The sequence below is a fragment of the Haemorhous mexicanus genome, chromosome 5 (genome assembly GCF_027477595.1).
Source record: "Haemorhous mexicanus isolate bHaeMex1 chromosome 5, bHaeMex1.pri, whole genome shotgun sequence".
In the NCBI taxonomy this organism is placed as follows: domain Eukaryota; kingdom Metazoa; phylum Chordata; class Aves; order Passeriformes; family Fringillidae; genus Haemorhous; species Haemorhous mexicanus.
In genome coordinates, this window is record NC_082345.1 from 63,224,220 (window position 1) to 63,243,734 (window position 19,515).

General features: G+C 44.1%; 1 protein-coding gene across 1 annotated transcript in view; it reads right to left on the reverse strand.

Moving 5' to 3' along the window:
- Positions 1–18,126, reverse strand: part of LHFPL3 (LHFPL tetraspan subfamily member 3) — a 196,277-nt gene extending 178,151 nt beyond the window's left edge. Inside the window, exon 1 of the mRNA XM_059847896.1 lies at positions 17,630–18,126. Coding sequence (XP_059703879.1) covers positions 17,630–18,098 — 469 coding nt within the window. The 5' untranslated portion in view covers positions 18,099–18,126. The remainder of the gene's footprint in view (positions 1–17,629) is intronic.
- Between the last annotated feature and the right edge of the window lie 1,389 nt (positions 18,127–19,515).

A 19,515-nucleotide genomic window follows, 5' to 3' on the forward strand; every position in this document is an offset into this window, starting at 1 on the left:
ATTTTTCAAAGTGTTTGTGATTGAAATTATCCATCCACCATCTCTGCAGGTAACACTCACAGCTCAGGAACAGTATCCAGATCTTGCCAGGTTACTAGCCTTGGGTGAAAACTGTTATCTTCTTATTGCTTTCTTGCTTTTTGGGAGGAAACTCTTTCCAGATGGGTATTTGCGTTAGAGAAGAAACAGATATCCTTGTAGTACAATAATAAGGATTATTTACCTGGAGTTTCACTATTATCCCCTTACTTCCAGGCTCATATCAGTTCTTTTGCCAGAGCTGCAAGTAACAACCAGAGCATACATAGCACGAGCAGCCTTTGAGAATTTCTCAGAGACAATCCACAGGTTCTCTGTCTTTCAGACACCAGGAATCTAGCTTGCAGCAATGCACCACAAAATGACTACCTATCTTTTAAAATTTTGCAGTAGAACTCACTGGGGCAGCCACCAAGCATGACCACACAAAAAGTGTTTGCTCATCCATTCCTGTAATTCTGTGCTACCTGTATTTTCTCACCAGCATGGCTTGTTGAGAATTAGCACAGCTTCATAGATTGTTTTCAAAAAGGGTAAATATATTTGTAAGGGAAATACCTCTCAAAGTACAGCCAATGGTGAAGAAGGTGAAAGTCTTCCTTCCTTATTGAGACAAACTAAATTCTACTTCATAGTGCAGTGCACTGAAAGTCTCCAAGATTTGGCCCTTCTGATCAAGGTGAGGTTGCCTCTCTCCACTCAGCTGCATAAAATCAGTGTTGGCTGCTGTTCCTCTGTCCCTCCTTAATCAGGTCCTCTTCCCTATGCATGCCATCTTTCCTGCATCCCCTCACCTATGCACTCAAAACAGCCACAGCTGAATGACCAGAACATGTATATCAAGAAGGAAAAAGTGGAATGCTAAATCTTGTGTGAATTTAAAGCTAGTGCTCTCTTCAGCAAGGTCCCAGGATGTGGCTCGACTGTCTTTGGTAACTCCGGGTGTATCAAGTGTACATCTGTTCCCTGCAGCAATTCTTGCCAACAGAGCACCCTGCAGAACACCAGTGTGCTGGGGATGCTGAGAACCAGTGGTCTGAACAATCTGTCACTCATGTACATTCAAAAGAGAATCACTGTAGAGACACTCGCTGGCACTGTGAGTAAATGAGCCATGAGCTATCTATCTGGCTTTCCTGCAGTTGTTTTCTGAAGGAAAAAGCAAGTCAAAAAGGAAGTGTAACACTTGGCTGAATGCTGAAGTGACCAAATAAATGGGATTAGCTAAACCTTGCTTATCTGTCAGTCATTCCTCTCTGTATGGGAGCAGTCTCTCAAGCCTGCCCATGATGATGACAGCCTCAGTGCCTGCTTGGGTTCCTGAACTGATGCATTTCAAACTATGTCATCTGGTTATGTTATGCCCTCATCTTAGTCTTAGTCTTGTTGTCCAAGGGAAAAACATGTTTTGGCCAAATGTGTTGCTCCCCAAGTATTTCCAGTGCATGGAATAAAAGGCTAAAATAGGTGCCCATGAATCTTGTTCTCCAATTCAGATCTGCACTGCCATGACTGCAAAGTGACAGATGTCAAAGCCAAGCTGCGTACCTCATTAATGCAGAGATAAACACTCAGAATATGCTGTTTGGAATGACAACACACTGTGTTTATGTATGTATGCCACTATTTATCATTCTGCAGATGGTTGCTCACAGTGATGTACATCCACAAATATGTTTAATTTTGCCTTTTCCTTTTTTAGGTAATTACCATTTTTCCTTGTTTACACTGACTACTTCTAAGATGGCCCAGAGATCTCTGAGTTTCTGTGAGGGCAAGGGGTCACGTTGCACAAAGCAGACCAGGATCATCATGCAATCAGTTCTTTGCAGTAATAACAATCTATGCCTGTAGAGCATTTTTAAAGAAATTATCTTGCTCTCATTTTACAGCCAGGAAGGCCCGGAGAGGTGAAATGACTTCCCCAAGGTCGCACAGCAGGCTCGGCTCGGTACATAGTTACTATTGTTGCAAATTGGGTAGCTCATCAAGCTTATGCTACTCACACCACTCAGATACAATTCAAACAATAATTATTATTTCTGCTGCAATTTGCACGGCAGTCGAAGCTGGAGGCCACAATCAGGATTCAGCTTACGCTGGGCTCTGTTCAAGCACCGAATCAAATCCAGTCCCTGCTCCAGGGGGGCTTCCCATCTCAGTAGGGACATTGTTCTGTGGGAACACAAGTCACACTGGAAAGGGAGGGAAGGAGAAAGGGAGAGACAGAAGGCAGTAACCTCAGCGTAAGGTCTCATTTTTTTTGGGGATAACTGTGAAGTTTGGAAACCTCTTTTACTTAAATTATTTAGGTTAGCAAGAAATATAAATGCATTATTGACAGTTGCCTGGCTAGTTACTTAGGTAGCAGTTTATCTTCATAATCTTAATTGCACAAATACTTTACTTTCACTCCTGTGGTCTTTGATTACATTGAGAGACAGCAATTGGATCTTGCTCTTCAGGGGACTGACTCACACTGCACTCACCCAATACTTAGAGGGCACTCTACTTCTTAAGGAGTGATACTATACTGAATTTCACAACTCTCTAATCAACTGTTAGGGCAATTCTTGCTGTAGACCTTTTTATACAATATGTGCTTATACATTTTACAGCACATGACAGTTTGGTACGCTAGCCATGAGATAATTAATTAATTTCACTCATGCTAACTTAAGACTGCTACCAAGCTCTACAGTAGTAAAACACATATTAACTCCCACCTTACTGTCTCTCACTGCATCCTAATGTGGCTCCATGCAGAATGCTATGTTCCAAATGACCATACAGCCATTCCTCTTTGGAAGCCTTAACTAAGTCTAATATAAGAGTTAATGGCTCCTTTAATACTGAATGACAGAGACACAATGGGATTATTTTCAAGAGCAAGATTGCTCAGTACCAAGTCAAGACTGCTGAAAGGTCCTGAGAAGTCAACTCCTAAATTTTCTGGTAGGGATCTGCTACTCTATTATTTATTGTAATGCATGTATTTGTATAAATAATGTAAAAGAGCATACAGGAAATATTTGATTGACATCCATAACCTCAGATGGGTGGGCACATTTTTTAGATTTCAATTAAGCCAAACACTCAAAACATCTTTCCAGTCCATCAAAGCATGTGCTTATAAATCCTTTGCTCAGCTGATGTATTCTGTTGAAACAACCAGCTTTTCACTGACAGTAACAGATTCTAGACCAGCACAACAATACCATAATGTACTCTAGGAGGACTTGAGAATTCCCAATTTAAATACATTATTTTACAGAGCAAAAGAATGAGCATTCATTTACAATGACTTTCCTTGCCCCTGTTTTCAATTGGCTAAATCCACATATAAATTATTGACCCATCACAATGCCTGTTGAGGATACAGCATCACAAACTAAGGCACTGGAGAACTGACATAAAAACTACTAATGTGATTTCATTTTAGACCATTTAAATTTTTCAGAAATTGATGTTAGGTGCATATTCACTTGTTCCTCTCTGCCAGGCATCACTGAAGCTCAGCAGAACTGAGGTATTTACTTAAATGATTAGAACTTGACTTTTAGTACAATGATAAATGGAAGCAATAAATAACAACAGCTTTCTTTAGCAATTGCCAATACATATTTTGCAGCTTTTCATACACCATCCACTAATCTCCTTTAGCATCAGGTAATTCAAATTCCTTTATCATTTTCTGATACCTGTATTCATGACACTGTGGCTTTATTTTAATCCCAGACAAAAGCACATTAGGAAGGAACTATGATTGACAGAATATTGCTAATCAGAAACAATCCTCCCTAAACTCAGATTCATAAATTCAAGACACAAGCAAGCATAACCAGAGGGTGGGATTCAGCTCTACCCTGTGAAACCCCAGTGAAAGTTAAACAGGCAAGCTGAGAGTAGAAGCAGGGTTTGATTCACTTTGCCAGCATGCTGCTGCCTAATCACTTGTGCTGTTCTCCTGTTTGTGAGACATCTGGGTGTGGATGACAGAGAGCCTACAGAAGACCTGTGTCCTGCTGAAATAGAAGTCAGAGGTCAGACAGGATCCCCCCGGCATTTTAATCCCAGAAAATTAGATCCAGGCAACTGCTTGGTGGCTTGGCTTCCACAGACTGCCATCATGTCCTAGGGGCCTGACTACTCCTGGATACACTGCAGAAACACTGGACTGGCCCTGCCACAGCCAGGGTAGGTCTGCCAAGGCTGGTGGTCCTTTCCCCCTGCTGCAGTCTGACAGGCTAAGGCAGATGTGTGTAGCTGAGTGTTTCATTGCACATTCTCTGGCACATCCCTGCTCCTGAATCTGTGCTTACCCATCCCCTGATGAGGTGCAAAGTAAAATGGAGCTCTCTGTACAAGTGTGATCTGCATTTGGTCCAGACTTGATTTGGGGGAAAACAGCCCCAGGGAATAAAAGAAAATACATCTCTTGTGAAGAAACAAAAATGCAGTGACAATTTCACAGACCACCTCACTTTTGCCTCAGCACAATTCCTCCAGTGTACCATACAGCTAAAATTAAATGAAATGCTGTCTTATATGTTTAACACTAAGTTTATATATACCATCTTCGGTTCAAACATAAACTTGCTGAACTCAGTAAGACTAAATTTAAACCCAGACCCTTAAATCTGCAGATCTGTCCCTCCAAGGGTGCAAAATCCTGAACAGCATTTCTAAGTATCCATACTGCATGCAAGAGCTTTCACAGACACGTACACCATCAACAGTGTTTTACTGGAAGCTCAGGGTGTGCCTTAAATATAGTTATTTGATGCACTGAACACTTGTTTCTCCCTCTCTGAAACTGCTGCAGGAGGCAGGAAAAGAGGCAGCAAGGACAGAGCAGGGAACTCAGTGTCACCCTGCTACCCATCCTGTGTGAGCAAGGACCACTCAGAGCCCCTTCTTCCAACACCCAACACACTTGACACCAACCTCTGCACCCAAAACACGACACGTGCAGCTGTGTATCAAAAAGATGAAGAGATTCTATGAGTTTCTTAACTATTTAGAAAGATTGTTTATATAACAGCATGGCAACACAAAATAATTAGGTGCTAACAACACCTTGGGAAGCTAACAACAACAACTTCTCCAGGAAACATCCTAGGCAAAATTACATCTCAGGTTAGTCATAGAACTGATGATTTGTAAAATAATTTTCCTGAAACCTGGATATTTTAGAATATTTTAAAGATTTCTTTTTTTTTTTTTTTGATTGCTTTCACTTTTAAACATCAGCACTTAGATAAGATAAACAATATTTTCTTAATGGAATCTAATAACCAAGTTGCATGAAAATGCTGAAGGCAGAGAGAAAGTTTGAAGCACACCACTGCAACTGCAGATGTTGCCAAGGTTTTACAGATTTGCTGGGAATTTAAGGAAAGCCCTTGCCTGTTTGATCAGAATGCCAGGTAGGAATGAAAGATGTACAGATCTTGGTCTCTGTCTATTTTTAATCCTGGATGTCACTGAGATAGAAGTGATACTGCTTAAAAAACAGAACAAATAGGAGTAGAATAGAAAAGAGCATTCACCCAGATGAGTTTGTTTTCAGAAATGAGAAAGAGAGGAAGAAGACACACTGTTACAAACACTGCATTTTGTAATGCCTTTCAGATATTCATGTGTTTCTAGTACATAGCTCAGTATTTTACCAAATCTCCTTCCTTCAGAAAGTTGCAGTAGAACCTTCCTGCTCTAATAGTTAGAAACCACCTTGTAATTTTCAGCCTGAAGTGATTTATATCCAGATAATATCAATTTCTTCTTGTACCATGGTTAGCCATGAGTTTAGAACTACTAGTTTTCACTCTACAGTCCACGAATTCCAGAGGGTTCAAAAAGCACTTCTGAGATTTAAAAGAAATACCAAATAGCAAATAGCAATAGCAAAGTAGAACAAAAGGCTGTGATTTGTTCTAACACTGCTACATGACATGTAGTGCCACCTTTGGGAAAAGTTTAGGAAACCAAATCAAGTCAAAGAAAAGAACAGTGGATCAAGCAGTTCTTTTATTTTCCTCTTGTTCTTAGCTGTTGCAGGTGCTTTTAGTCAGGACAGATGTTTTATCAACCTTCCTCTTTCCACATTAAACTGACCAAGCTTTCCCACTTTTCTTTTTTCAAGACATGTCACCACTCACTGGTTTTCCTTTTTGAAGCTACTCATTCAGAACTGCACATCAGTGTCCTGAACCCCACACAAAATATCCACACAATGCATCCTTAATTAGGTCAGCACTGCCCTGAATTAGCTGGAAATACTTCACAGGGTACATGCCAGGGCCATGTATGTCCTGTCCAGAGCAGCATCCATTGCCATCCCCTCTTCCCTCACAGAATCACAGACTGGGTGGTGCTGGCAGGACCACTGGAGGTTCACTAGTCCAACCTCCCTACTCCAGCAGGGAGCAGGTCACTCAGGACTGTGACCTGATGGCCTGTGAGGGTCTCCACTGGTCCCCACCCTGAGCTGCACAGCCTTTCCCAGTGCCAGCACCATCCCCTTGCTCCTCAAAGCTGACAAACACCCAAGTGTCACCTGGGAAGTGACTGCTGGTGAGCCACACTAACGTGGTGCTGCCACACCAGCCAAGTACAAATGCCTGACAGGAGCTAAACACAAGTGACTGTGGCTGGTAAGACATCTGCATATTTGGAATGTTTGGGACTATATTTTTGTAGCATAATAACCATGCATTGCAATTTCAACCTTTTTATTTTAATGATGGTCTAATATAACTTCACCAGTAATAGGAAGACTAAATACTTAGATACAGCAACCAAGTAATAATTAACTTTCTTTAGAGGAACATAAATCTACAAGGATGAATAATTTTATTTTCATGGAAAGTTTAATACTTCCCTCATGAAATTAATCTTAAAACTTTGAATTAACTCTTTGTGAAATTACACTGAATGTCCCTTAAGTGTATGCACTCAATGCAGAACTCAAAGTTTTAAAGTGTTCAAAGATGTATTAGCCAAGCTGAAGATACCTGTGGGAAATCTGATTTTGAAACACTCAGTCTACATCAGAGAGAAGTCTCATTTATGATTTTTAGGCTCATGGGAAACATTCTTCAACTGTCTCTAAGTGAAAACCTTTTTTTATGGTTTGTTCTACATTGTTGGTCACTTCTTCCTCTTGCCAGAGGTTACAAACATCTGTCTTTTTCAAGGTGATTACAAAGTCTAGTTTCAAAGATAACTACATTACTAAGTCTACTTTCAAAGATAACTACATTTCATGTAAATTTTTAATCCAGAGATTATTTGTTGACAATATAAACAAAGCAAATCAGAAATTTATACTATGGCACTAAGTTGCAGTTATAAATTTCTTCAAATTAAAGGAAAAAAATTCCATGTTACCTTGACTTTCCTGCACAGTAAATTCTTGAGGTCCTCATTTTGAGACTTGGCTACACATTGGTTATGTCTACACAGATAAATGAAGCAGTACTGGGGAGCATTCCCAGGCATTGAAACTTGACTTGGCACTATTAAATTGTTAGAATTGTCCCTCAGCATGTGTCACAGGAGTGTTTTTAGTCTGTTCCATCTAACAGTCTTCCAAAATATTGCCAGGGCACAGTTGGCAAGTTCGGGCATGCCAGGAATGGTTCCCAACAGAATGAGTCTAGTGACCCAGTTTTAGAAGGTAAAAAATGTCATAGTGTGGCCAGTGTGCCAGCTGACTCTGCAGCAGAGGGGGACTCTGTACCCCACTAATTTGTGGGTGCAGGCACAGCAACCACTTCTCTCTGTTGGGCCCTGGCAAGCTGAGATGGGTCAGTACAGAAATGTCCCTCCAAGAGGCACAGGACCTTTTATGTCAGTGTTTCATGCTTACAGGCTGCTACATCTGGGCAAAAAAAGCCTCGTCAAGGCTCTTACCCCATCAAGAAGCTCCCTGGAGCTGGGGAGCATTCACCTTCCACAGCCACTGCAGAAGCCTGATCCCACTGGAACAGGCAAAAGGTCAGACTGGGAGGAGAGACATTGCTAAAATGTTCCCTGATCTTAAGGGACCTGTCCTGTTTTATTCACACCTCTGCTGCACACAAGGTTCACCGTGATCAATAACCTATAGCAGGTTGCAGAGGTACAGTCTAGCACGGCAGGACAAGACACATTCTGGCCATGGTAATTGCATGAGATCACTCACCTTATTCAGTCAACTTGCAAAGTAAGGCACTTGACTTTTGACTTCTAGAAGTAAACAAAAGGACCTCCCAAGCTTTCACAAATAGCGTTTTCTGAACCTCTGAACTCAGAATATCTGCCTTTGACCTTGTAAGTACAGCATGCCTAGTTTTCTTCTCCATGAACTTTTCCTTTTGAAATATAACCAGAAAAATAAAGAAAGTGGAATGCGTGACAACTCATCAACTGTTTGTAATAATTTATTTCAAACCGTTTATTCTGTAGCTTTCTCCTCCTGATGCACTCTCAATTACTTGATTGAATAATATTCTCTGAAATAGCACATGATGTGCTTGTGTCAAAGAGGCTCTCCACAGACGCCATCAGCTACCTTTTAAAATCAATGAAATTCATAAATTTGCATCTGGCTTCTCAAGGAGAAAATAAAAGAACCTTTTCCCCTGGTAAGTATGACCTTCTTATTCTAAGGCCAGCTTGTTTCAAGTCTTCTGCATCTCTGAATGCCAATGTGAAGATGGATAATATCTTTCTTAGAATAGACAGATCTTGAAGTCTATTATATTGCCTTTTTTAAGGATTCCAGCCATAATTCTCTCTTAGTAATTGGGAGCTGCACACTGTTCCACACAGTAATGCATAATCTGGCTATTCACTGTCATGCTGCTGCCACTGCAATTTTAACAATGCTGATAGCAACCAATGTTATCGAATTCTGCAGATTTTCCAGGCTATAGCCTTCTTCATGGTTTTTTTTTCCTTTCACCATTTTTGAGCAAAAATGTTTTTATGTTTTCCTTTGTAATGCCTCAGTATTGTGACCCTCCCATTCCTCACAGCTGGATCTTGTTAGTTTTCAAATATTGAGTCCACACCACCTGATCATACCTCAGATTTTCTGTTCTGATATGTTTGCTGTCTTTATGTTTGCAAGATCAAAGCTAATGCTGTTTATATCACAGTGCTAAAAAGGCTCCCTTCACGAAAGGTAAAATAACCTTCATGTTTGAAATCCAGTCTTCTTTTCTTCCATGCCTTCTTACTGCTGATAATATCTGTATGTTTCCCTCTTCCTGGCTTCATTTTGGCATATAGCAATTTTCTTCATTAAACTTTTAGAAGGAATCCCTGAAAGAACTTGACAGCAGCTGTATCCTATGCCAGTGATGCTCCTTCAGCTGCAAGAAAATAGAGCTGCTCTGACTCCAGCCTCTTTGCAAAACCCCACTCCCATTTCTCTTTCCTAACCCTACCCAAGTTCTTAGCTCCCCACATTTCGATAGGTAATATTCTCCTCTTTTAAAATCTTTCCCAGTTTTTCCCCTTCTTTATTCCCTCACACACACACTTTTTCCCAATGAAATGGTAGTCATCCTTAGCCTGGATAACTTTATGCATTTCCTTTCATATCTTATTATTCTGTTATCTTACTGTTTTTCAAACAGTGGACCACAGCCCCCAGGATGTCCATAAAAGGCAATTGGGAGAGTTATAAGATGCTGAAATTTTTATTACATTCTAAACCAAAAGAAAATATCTCTTCTCCAGTCCCTAAACACCTTTATCCTTCAAAAAACAAGTTTTGCTACCGAAATCTCAAATCACTCATACAAATAAAAGATATTCACTTCTTACATGATACATTTTAGATAAGTTCCCTCTGGGATCAAGACTGTGTGATTTTGAGCCTGATGACCAATTTCTACCAAATTTGACTGATGCTACAAGCCTTCAAAACTCTAAATTCCTGCAAGCTTTGTGAAAAAGCTGAAAGCATTAAAAATCCCAATTTCCCACCAGTGGAAAGCCAGGGATAGTTTATCCTTTAACAAATCTAGATGGCAACTTGAGGACATCAAACCAACAGACAAATATCTTACTGCCAGGTAGAGCACATGCTGTGCCTTTGGCAATTACAGAGCTAGGGAGCCTGTGACGAGCTGGAGAGTTTGGCCACCTAAGGCTAAACTCAGGGGATGCACGAGATAAATTTTGGTACTGGGCACAGGGTATTTTGGGGAAGGAATTACTTAGAGAGGAGACACTGGGCACAGCATTTCTCCCTCATTTCTACTGTTCACATGAAACACCTTTTACTTTCATGTTTACAGCCAAACATGAAGCATATGAAAATGTTTACTTCAGTGGAAAGAAACAAAAAAAGCTGCACAGCCCCATCATTCACTTCACCCAAAACTTCCCACTAAAACCTTCAGGTAATTTTCACAACCTCCCCAACCAACCTTCTGACTCACACTAGGGCACAAGCAGTTCCCAGTGGCAGTACTCATCACAGCCAGTGTGACAGCAGCAGAGCACAGGCTACCAGGGGGCACTCCTAGGCAAGGATGAAGGAGGTTCTAGGGATGTCTTTTAAACCCACTGGGAAACTCTGCTCTGGAGCTGAATGTACAGAAAATCAAACTGGCAGCATGATTTCTCCTCTGGGAGAAAGAAGCACATGCACCAGGCTCGCTTGCATTAGATGTCCTTGTAGGCTTGAGGAGACAGTCCATTTGTGGGCAAGGAGAGCACTTGGCTCTTTCCCTGCTCCCTGCCTGCCTGCACACATCCAGCACCCCATTTCCCCAAAATGCAGAGGCAATGCTCATCATACCATGATCAGAGCCTTCAAGAACTCTGATTTTTCAGAATTTTCTCCCTGATGGTCCAATATCCATTACTGTTCAGAGAACACTAAATAACTTCAGTCACCTCACCCTGCAGGTGCCATGGGAGTGTTAAGACTTTAATCAAAATCAGCATCAATGATGACACTCAAGCTCAAAAACCTGATCAATATTCCTGGACTTGTCTTCCTGTCCCTTTTGCCTCCCATGTGCCTCCCCAATTTACATGTGGGGGGTATGTAGTGGCAACAAAAGCTGACTGCATTGTTGGTAAGGTCCTTTGCTTCTGGTGAATTAGTAAAGACAATTAACAAAAGAAAAATGCAACTAAAAAGGTTACAAATGTACATACCTCATGGCTAATGCAAATTTGTGTAACTTCAGCTTCCAAACACAGCATTCATCAAGCTAAGGAGCACTGCATGACTTGAAATCTTCCCCTGTAGGTCCTCATATGCCATCATCTGTCAATTTTTAATCTTCTTTTGAATAGCAAGAAAATTCATCCTTTTAGCTCTTCTTCTTTCATTTATTTAAATCAGTTCTGAGATCCTTTCTGCTTTATACTTGAAAGGGTGTCTTGAAAGATATTTGACCTAGCCAGAACAGGCATGGGAACCACTGCAGGCAAAGGAGTCCATTTTTTGCATACACAAGACTGGACTTTTACTCTGCAGTGAGAGCTCACATGCAGATGTCCTTCTACACAATCTGTAATTTCTCTTCTGTCCCTCTGTTCTGCTCTGCTGAGGCCCCCACCTGAGGTGCTGCATCCAGCTCTGGGGTCCCCAGCACAGGAAGGACATGAACCTTTTGGAGCGAGTCCAGAGAAGGGCCATGAAGGTGATTAGAGGGATGGAGCACCTCTTCTATAAGGAAAGGTGAAGGAAAAGTTCAGAGAACTGGGATTGTTCAGCCTGGAAGGCTTTGGGGTGACCTCATTGTGGACATCCAGCGCTAAAGGGAGCCTACAAGAAAGATGGCAAGGAGCTATTTACAGGGGAACATAGTGACAGAACAAGGGGAAATGGGTTAAAGCTGAAACTAAGAAGTGGATTTAGTAGATATTGGGAAGAAATATTTTACTATGAGGGTGGTGAAACACTGAAACAGGCTGCCCAGGGAGGCTCTGGATGCCCCACCCCTGGGAGTGTTCAAGGCCAGGTCGGATGGGGCTCTGAGCAAGCTGATCTAGTGAAAGGTGTCCCTGCTCAAGGCAGGGGGGTTGGAACTGGAAGATCTTTAAGGTCCTTTCCAGCCCACTCCATTCTATGGTTCTGTGATTCCATGATTCTGGTTCTTAGAAATCTTACACTGCATTTGGTGAATTAAGATAAAGGTTGTAGAAATAAGCCCATGCTATTATGACATCCAAATCAGTCTATGCAATTACCTATCCTTATTATAATTTATTAGACAAATAACTATCATTTATTAAATAAATAATTTTTTATGCCACCTGCAAAGTTCAGGAGCCATAAACATAAATTACTCTCTCAACAATTTCTTAAAGGTACTGAGGCCACGAACAAGATCCTTTTCTGACCCTGTTAAAACACTGGTGCAAGGCTGGTATTTTCCCTAGCCTTCTGGAACTTACCCCTATACCAAGATCTGTCAAACAGCAGAAACAAAAGCTCCAAGAGCATCAAGGTCAAGCCTTTTAAGACTCTTACATAAAAGTCACCTGGTCCTGCAGACTGACTTCAAGCATAAAGGCAAACAGCACAGTTGCAATGAAGAATTTCTCCTTTTCATTCTGAAACAATTCCCTGTTTTAAACAAACTTTTAACTGGGGCATGTAATAACCTCTTCATTATGGCTGCTTTGGCCTCAAAGATCTGGCAGCTGAGTGACAGGAAACCAGCTTTAAAAACCTGTTTAAAACAAGTCCAGGGAAAACCTGAGGAACCACAGAAAAACCAACACCTGTACAACATAAATCAGTAGAACTACGAAAAAAGCAGTTTATGATAGCATGTGTACAAACATGATATATTTGTGTGATGAAAGGAAGTAAGGTAGGACCAATACACCTATTCTAAGCAAATTTTCACAAAACTACTAGAGTTCTCCAAAGTAAAAGTAAAAATTAAAGTGTACCATGATTTTAATTGACAATGTTTACTTGGATTTCCAAAAGACAATTGATGAATCTATCATTGAAATGTCTTAAAAAACCTAGACTCCCAGAGGATAAAAATAAATGCCCTTGCAAGGATAAATAATTGGAAACAGATGGTAGGACACTACTGTCAATTTTTCAAGTGGAGAGAGGTCAGTGGTGGAATCCTGCAGGGATCTGTGCTGGAACTTGGGAGCTACTCATTTATTTATAAATGAGCTGGAAAACAGGATAAATGGTGAGGTGACAAAGTTAGCTGCTGACACTCGTTCAGGGTAGCTACGGTAAGGGCTGACTGTGATCAAAGACTTCACACTTCTGAGTGACTAGGCAATAAAAAGTCAAATTAAAGCCAGTATAGACAAATATCAAGTAATTTCTTTAGGCAGAAAAGAAAACTAACTACACAAAATTATGTGCCCCAAGGAGATTATTAGCATTTCAGGACTGAGATCTTGGGGTTATAATAGGCAGTTGTGTGAAAACATCAGCCCTCTGTTCACTAACAGGGGAAAATGAGTATTGCTAATTACTAAGAAAGGAGCAAAGAATGAAAGAGAGAATATTATTTAGTCGCTGTATGAATGGCTGGTTTGTCTTGAATATTGTGTGTAGGTCTGGTCACACAGACTCTGAAAAGATAGAGTAGACTGGAAATGGCTACAGGCAGGGCAGCTGGGATCATCACAAGTTCTCTACAACCTAACAACTAAGGACTGACTGAGAAGCCAAAGGTCTCAAAACCAGGTAACTGAGGGGATACAGCAAAGGTGTAATCAGAGCCAGGACAGGGAATGTGTCTCCAGGTTCCCTGTTCACAGCCTCTTCCAATGCATGAGCTGGGAGGATCAAATGAAATGGCCAGGCACAAGATGTAAAACACAAAAAAAACATTGAATCTTCACACAACATATATCAATCTGTGGAACTCCTTGCTCTGGGGCACTGTAAATGCTAAAATTTACACAGGTTCAAAATGTGACCAAAGTTTCAAGAAACAAAATCCAACAAGAGCTTTTAAATGCCAAGATCCGTCTGAGGAAATCCCTGAGTACAAGTGCTGGAGAACCAAAAATACAGAGGGCAGAATGAGCTTTAGCTGCTCTGATGCTTTCATGGGCCATGTTACAGACTACTGTCAAAGATCACTGGACTGTGGCTTCCCAAAGTACAGAGTTTTGATGTTTTGTTCAATGGTCCTCTTACTGTGGGCATAAACTCAGGAATCTCTTGAAAAACCTATATATTGGTTTCATCCTTCTTGTCCATGGGACACTTCTATGCCTTTCTTCTGCTTTACTTACTTCTTTCTTTCTAATAGCTTGAAACATCCTAGTAAAGGAAAAAAGTAATGACAAATATAATGAAAAAAAATCACAATGACAGAATGGAAGAGTTTAATTTACTTCGCCTATAAAGGAATCAGTCTCAAGAGTTATCTTTATTTGTGAGGTTTCCTGTAAACATTAGGTGTGGAATAACAAAGAGCAGTAATACCTAATTCCTAATGATTTCAAGAGTTTGTGATCATGCAGCTGCTCAAATTAGGTGAGTGCATACTGCTTGTACCTATGATTTTGCAATTGCAGAAGAGGAGGTTAGGGGATGGAGAATGAAGCTGCCAACACTGCTCTCAAAGTATCAAGTGTACCCTGACAGCATTATGCATGTGCAACAAAAAAGGCAGTCTAAGCCAGGGCTAAATCACAGGACCATCTAATCTAGGCTGTACACACAGGAGGTACATTTTTTCTTAGGATTTTTCTTCTTTATCATGTCATAGACCTGTCTAGTCATAGACCTGATTAGACAGCAACAAGGACTGAAAGTGTATGTGCCCAAGATACTGTTTATCTTTTTCTTACTTAATAAACACCTTTTGAAAACAAGATCTATATAATGCTGACAATTTATAATGACTCATGCAGGACAAACTGTGATCCAAATTTTTCTTCTAAAGAAATCAGTTCCTAAGCTTTCATTTACAATCCTAAACCAAGCATGATCCCACATCAGTAACCTGATTCTTACAAGATTTAAATTACATCAATTTTAAGTGTTATATTACTGAACAGAATGCTAACACTATGAAAGGACATAATGGCAAGCAGAGTCAAAGCTATATTCACATGCTCCTTTATTTCACTACTTCAGATTCAATTTTGTTCCTGTACTGCACAGAACTATATGCATATGTAGATGACATAACTATATTCTTTTTTGTGAGATAAGCATTTTAGGATTACTATTATCTTATATTTTCCAAAAAGTAATTACAGAAGTAGATCATATAGCTCAGAAAAACATCATTATAACACTCCTGTCCTGCACATTTTACTCTAAGTTTTCCTTCTGTCCCACCACCTTTGTTTTCTTCAAAGGATGAAACCCAAAGCTCTATGGACTTTCTGGTAGTTTTTGAGAAAACTTTTTAAAGTAATACAGAAATGAACAGTGAGGTAAATACTGAATTAAGGTAAAACATTCAGCAAACAATAAAACCAGGTTCTTTCAATACCCAACATTGCTCTAGTTCTTCCAGGGCATTCGTGTACAAATTGGGAAAGACAGCAAACAACCACTTGGCTATGCATGCATTCCCTTACTAATTTTGAAGGGAAGCAGTCTGAGAAGTGATTCTTCTGCTGACATAAAGCTCCTTTTGTTGACTTTTAATGCCAGCAGTGCATCTACCAGCTTTGGAGATGACAAAAATTCTGTGTTGCTTTGCCTGAAAGCATATCTCCAGTCACACCTGCACACATGCAGAAGTCTAGTAGATCAGTCACATATGGTGACTGATGTTTCTTAACATTATTATTGACCTGTACAGAAACACAGTAAAGGAATCAGATTCATTTTATCTACCTTTCACTAGCACCTCTGGGCATGAAGTAGTGTAAACCTAGATGTCGAGGTTGGAAAGTGCAAGGGATTTGGAAATTGTGCTGTCCTACTGCATATTGGAAATGAAAAAAACATGCTGAAATGCATTAAAACAGTGAATATTCATGGCACCTTTTAGCAGCAGAGCCATAAGAAGAGGAAACAGCTGAAAGCAGAAGTCCTTAATGGAGCAGAGGAGACATCAGTTGTGCAAAGAAGAAACAATTTTCTCTGCCCAGAGCCAAGTGACATGACTGTGTACAATTAACCAGACCATATCAGAATGATACTACTGAATGGACAGAGGAGCCACCAACATAAAGGGGGTTCCCAGTACAGAGATAATGAACCCAAAACTAAACTCACTGGAATTGGGAAAAAACCTACCAGCCTCAAGTGACTACAGATCACTCCCTGAGTGATACAGAAAGAAATTACAAGGAAACTTCATCTAAGGAAACAGCATAAAAATGTATAATAGCACACAGAAAAACATCATCAGAGAGAGAAATGGTTAGAGCTGCTTCATACAAACCAGGGAATTCCGCCAGGTCTCGTGGACTAGATGGCAAATTGAATAATGCTGAAGATGTTCAATAGAAAAGTCAGAAGAATTTTTGCTCAGAAACTGAAATGAATGTAGGTCAATTAAGGGGACTGAAAAAGTGATTGTGAGCCCATTTTGGTGACATTTTGCTCTGTTTCTCTAACAGCTTATTCCTGCTTATTCCAAAACTTCTCAATCTCACGTTTTACCAGGAGGACATGTAACAGGTATGCCTTTATTTTAGCCCTTTTTTTCCCCAAATGATAGAAGAACTAATATTTTCTGTCTCACTAAAACTGCTTGTATTACTATCTTAATTCTATAGACCCTCCCAGCTGTACACAAATAACCAGTTCTCCACTAACTCAGAGGGAAAGCTGTGCTGGAAATGCAGAAAGGGATGTCCTAGTGTTTTCCCTCTTTCCTACCACACACTTTCCCCAGGGAGACACTGGATGTGATGGGGAATGTCAAATGAAGTCAGGAGATCTTCTGAAACAAAATCAGCAACTGAAATAAATTATTTTTATTTACACTCCTAACATATAGTGGAAAATAAACCTTGTGGACAAGTGAAACAGACCCCAACCAAAACTCATGCATGCCACATCCAACGACCTCAGCTGCCCTTCCAGTTCACCAGCAAAAGACCTCGCCAAGCCCTCCCATGGAGCCGAAGTGGGCTCTGCCTTGGCCAGGTGGAACTGTGGGACCAGGAGTAAGCTTCAACAGGCGGGCAGCTGCCTTCATCCACCGTCACCAGCCCGAATTGTCCCCACTGCCATTTTCTCCTGACCTTTACAACAGACCACGCGCTGGAGGACACCCACCCGCTGCCGCCCGCAGTCCCTGGAGCTGCCGGAGCTGCCCGCGGGTCGGGTCCCACACCGACCCCGGGCAGCATGCCCGGGCAGCCCTCGGAGCGGTGCGAGGAGCTGCGGGCTGAGCCTGACTTGGCCCACGCCCAGTCGAGCGGCGGGGCGGCCCGGGGCAGGCACGGGCACCGCTCTGCTACGCTGCCGATGTGTCGCGGCACCCCCGGGCATCCTCTCCCGGCCTGCCCCGGCGGGGCATCCCCCGGCCCTCGACACCCGCCCCCACCGCTCCCCGCCCCGGCGCCGCAAGTTTGTCCAGTGCCGGCCGTGCCCCCCGGGCCGGGCTGTGCCGGACAGGGCGGCGCGGAGCCGCCCAGCACCGGGGCCGCTGCCTGCACTCACCCGAGGTCAGCTGCATCCAGGCACAGATCTTGTAGACGGTGGCTGTGTTGCAGAAGAAGAAGAGGATGAAGCAGACGATGCAGGCGATGATGAGCATCATCGAGAGCCCGATGAAGAAGGACGCAGCTTTGAAGGCTCCCGAGGGCAGGCTGGAGAAGTCCGTGAAGCTGCCCCGGCAGGTGAGTTCCCGGCTGAAGCCGTTGCCGATGCAGTAGTGGAAGAGCCCGAAGTAGCCCGCCTGCGGGGTGTCCACGCCGTCCCCGATCCAGTACGGCTGGATGAAGCACACCACGTTGACGATGGCAAAGCAGATGGTGAAGATGGCCCAGAGCACGCCGATGGCCCGCGAGTTCCGCACGTAGTTGGTGTGGTAGATCTTGGCTGCCTCCTGAGCTGGGAGCATCCCCGCTGCTACCGCTCCTGACGAGCCTGCTCCTGTAGCCGCCGTCCCTGCAGCCGCTCCGGGCATCCTCTCCGAGAAGGTGCCCCCCTCCCCTTCCTCCTCCTCCTCCTCCGCCTTCTCCTCCTCCTCCTCCCCGCTCGCTCCGCTCGACGCGACGCGCTCCGCCGCCGCCGCTGCGTGCGAGAGCCGGCGAGCCCCTCTGCCGGGCTTCAGCGGCTCGGCGCCAGCACCAGCAGCCGCGGCAGCGGCGGCAGCACCGACACCGCCCGCCGCCGCCTATCGGGGCGCAGCGCAGAGCCGCCGGCCCCGCGCACCGCCCGCCCCGCAGCCCGCCCTCCGCCGCCGGGCGCCTCCCGCACACCGCCCGCCGCGGGCGTCCCGCCGCCCTGCGCAGCACGGCGGGGCACGGGCAGCGCCGGCCCGAGGGGAGGCGGCGGCGGCAGGAGGGGGCGAGGGGGCCGCCCGCGCCCCTTCCCCGGGCGAGCCCTGAGTGCGGCACCCCTCGGCCCGCGGGCACCTCTCCCGGCCGCGGCAGCGGCTGCCGAGGGGACCCGCTCCCCTCATGCAGCGCGTCTCGGGAGACACGTTCAGGCAGCGGGTTTTAAAGTTTAGAACGTGTGTGTGGTGTTCCCGTCCCCTCACAAAACATCATCATCGCCTCTCCAGCCGGGGGCGGCACCTGCCGGGTCCCCTGCGGCGGGTGAGCGGCCGTGCTTGCCGTGGCGCGGGGGAGCCGGAGGCGCCTGTCTCCCGGCTGAAGGAAACCTACGCGAGGCAAAGCCTGGAGCTCGGGGGAGTCAGGAATCACCAGCGGCCGCTGCTCGCCTCGGGGTCGGGATGGCGGCAGTGGAGGAGAGCGCTGTGCGAGCGCAGCGGAGCCGTGGGGGCGCGGCGGCGGCTCTCGGCGCGGGGCTGAGGCTGCGAAGCCGCTCCGCTCCATCCGAGTGCTTTCTGCCTGGCACTCGGTGCTCTGAGCGCGCTGGCATGCAGAAGTGATTAGCATACATTAACGAGTAATTAGCATCTGGTAATAATCATTCCTGTGCCAGTGACACTTGGATTTGCAGTCGCCGACCTGTGCGCTGAGCCCGAGCTCACAGCAGGAGCGACGGGAGGCTCGGCAGGGCGAGCGGTCCGGCTGCCGAGCGGGGCCGGCAGGGGCCGCGCTCACTTGAACGCTGGAGCTCCGCCGCGCCGGCAGGAGGGAGAGAGACTCCGATGGAAATGATTCCTGGCCTTCCTTGAATTTTCAACTGTTTCAAGCAAAGTTTTATTTCTGCCCCACGACTGCCACTAACCAGGCGCAGCCCCATGGAGCGCAACGCCAGCCCTTCCCAAGTTTCCCGCAGAGGAGTTTAGGAAAGGGCAGCACCTGTTACCAGTTTCAGACCACCGTGCTCCTGTCGGGGACAGTCAGAGCTTGAGAAACTGTGGCGAGGGTGGGAGCACAAAGGCAGCCGTGTCCGTGCAGCCAGGCCGTGGG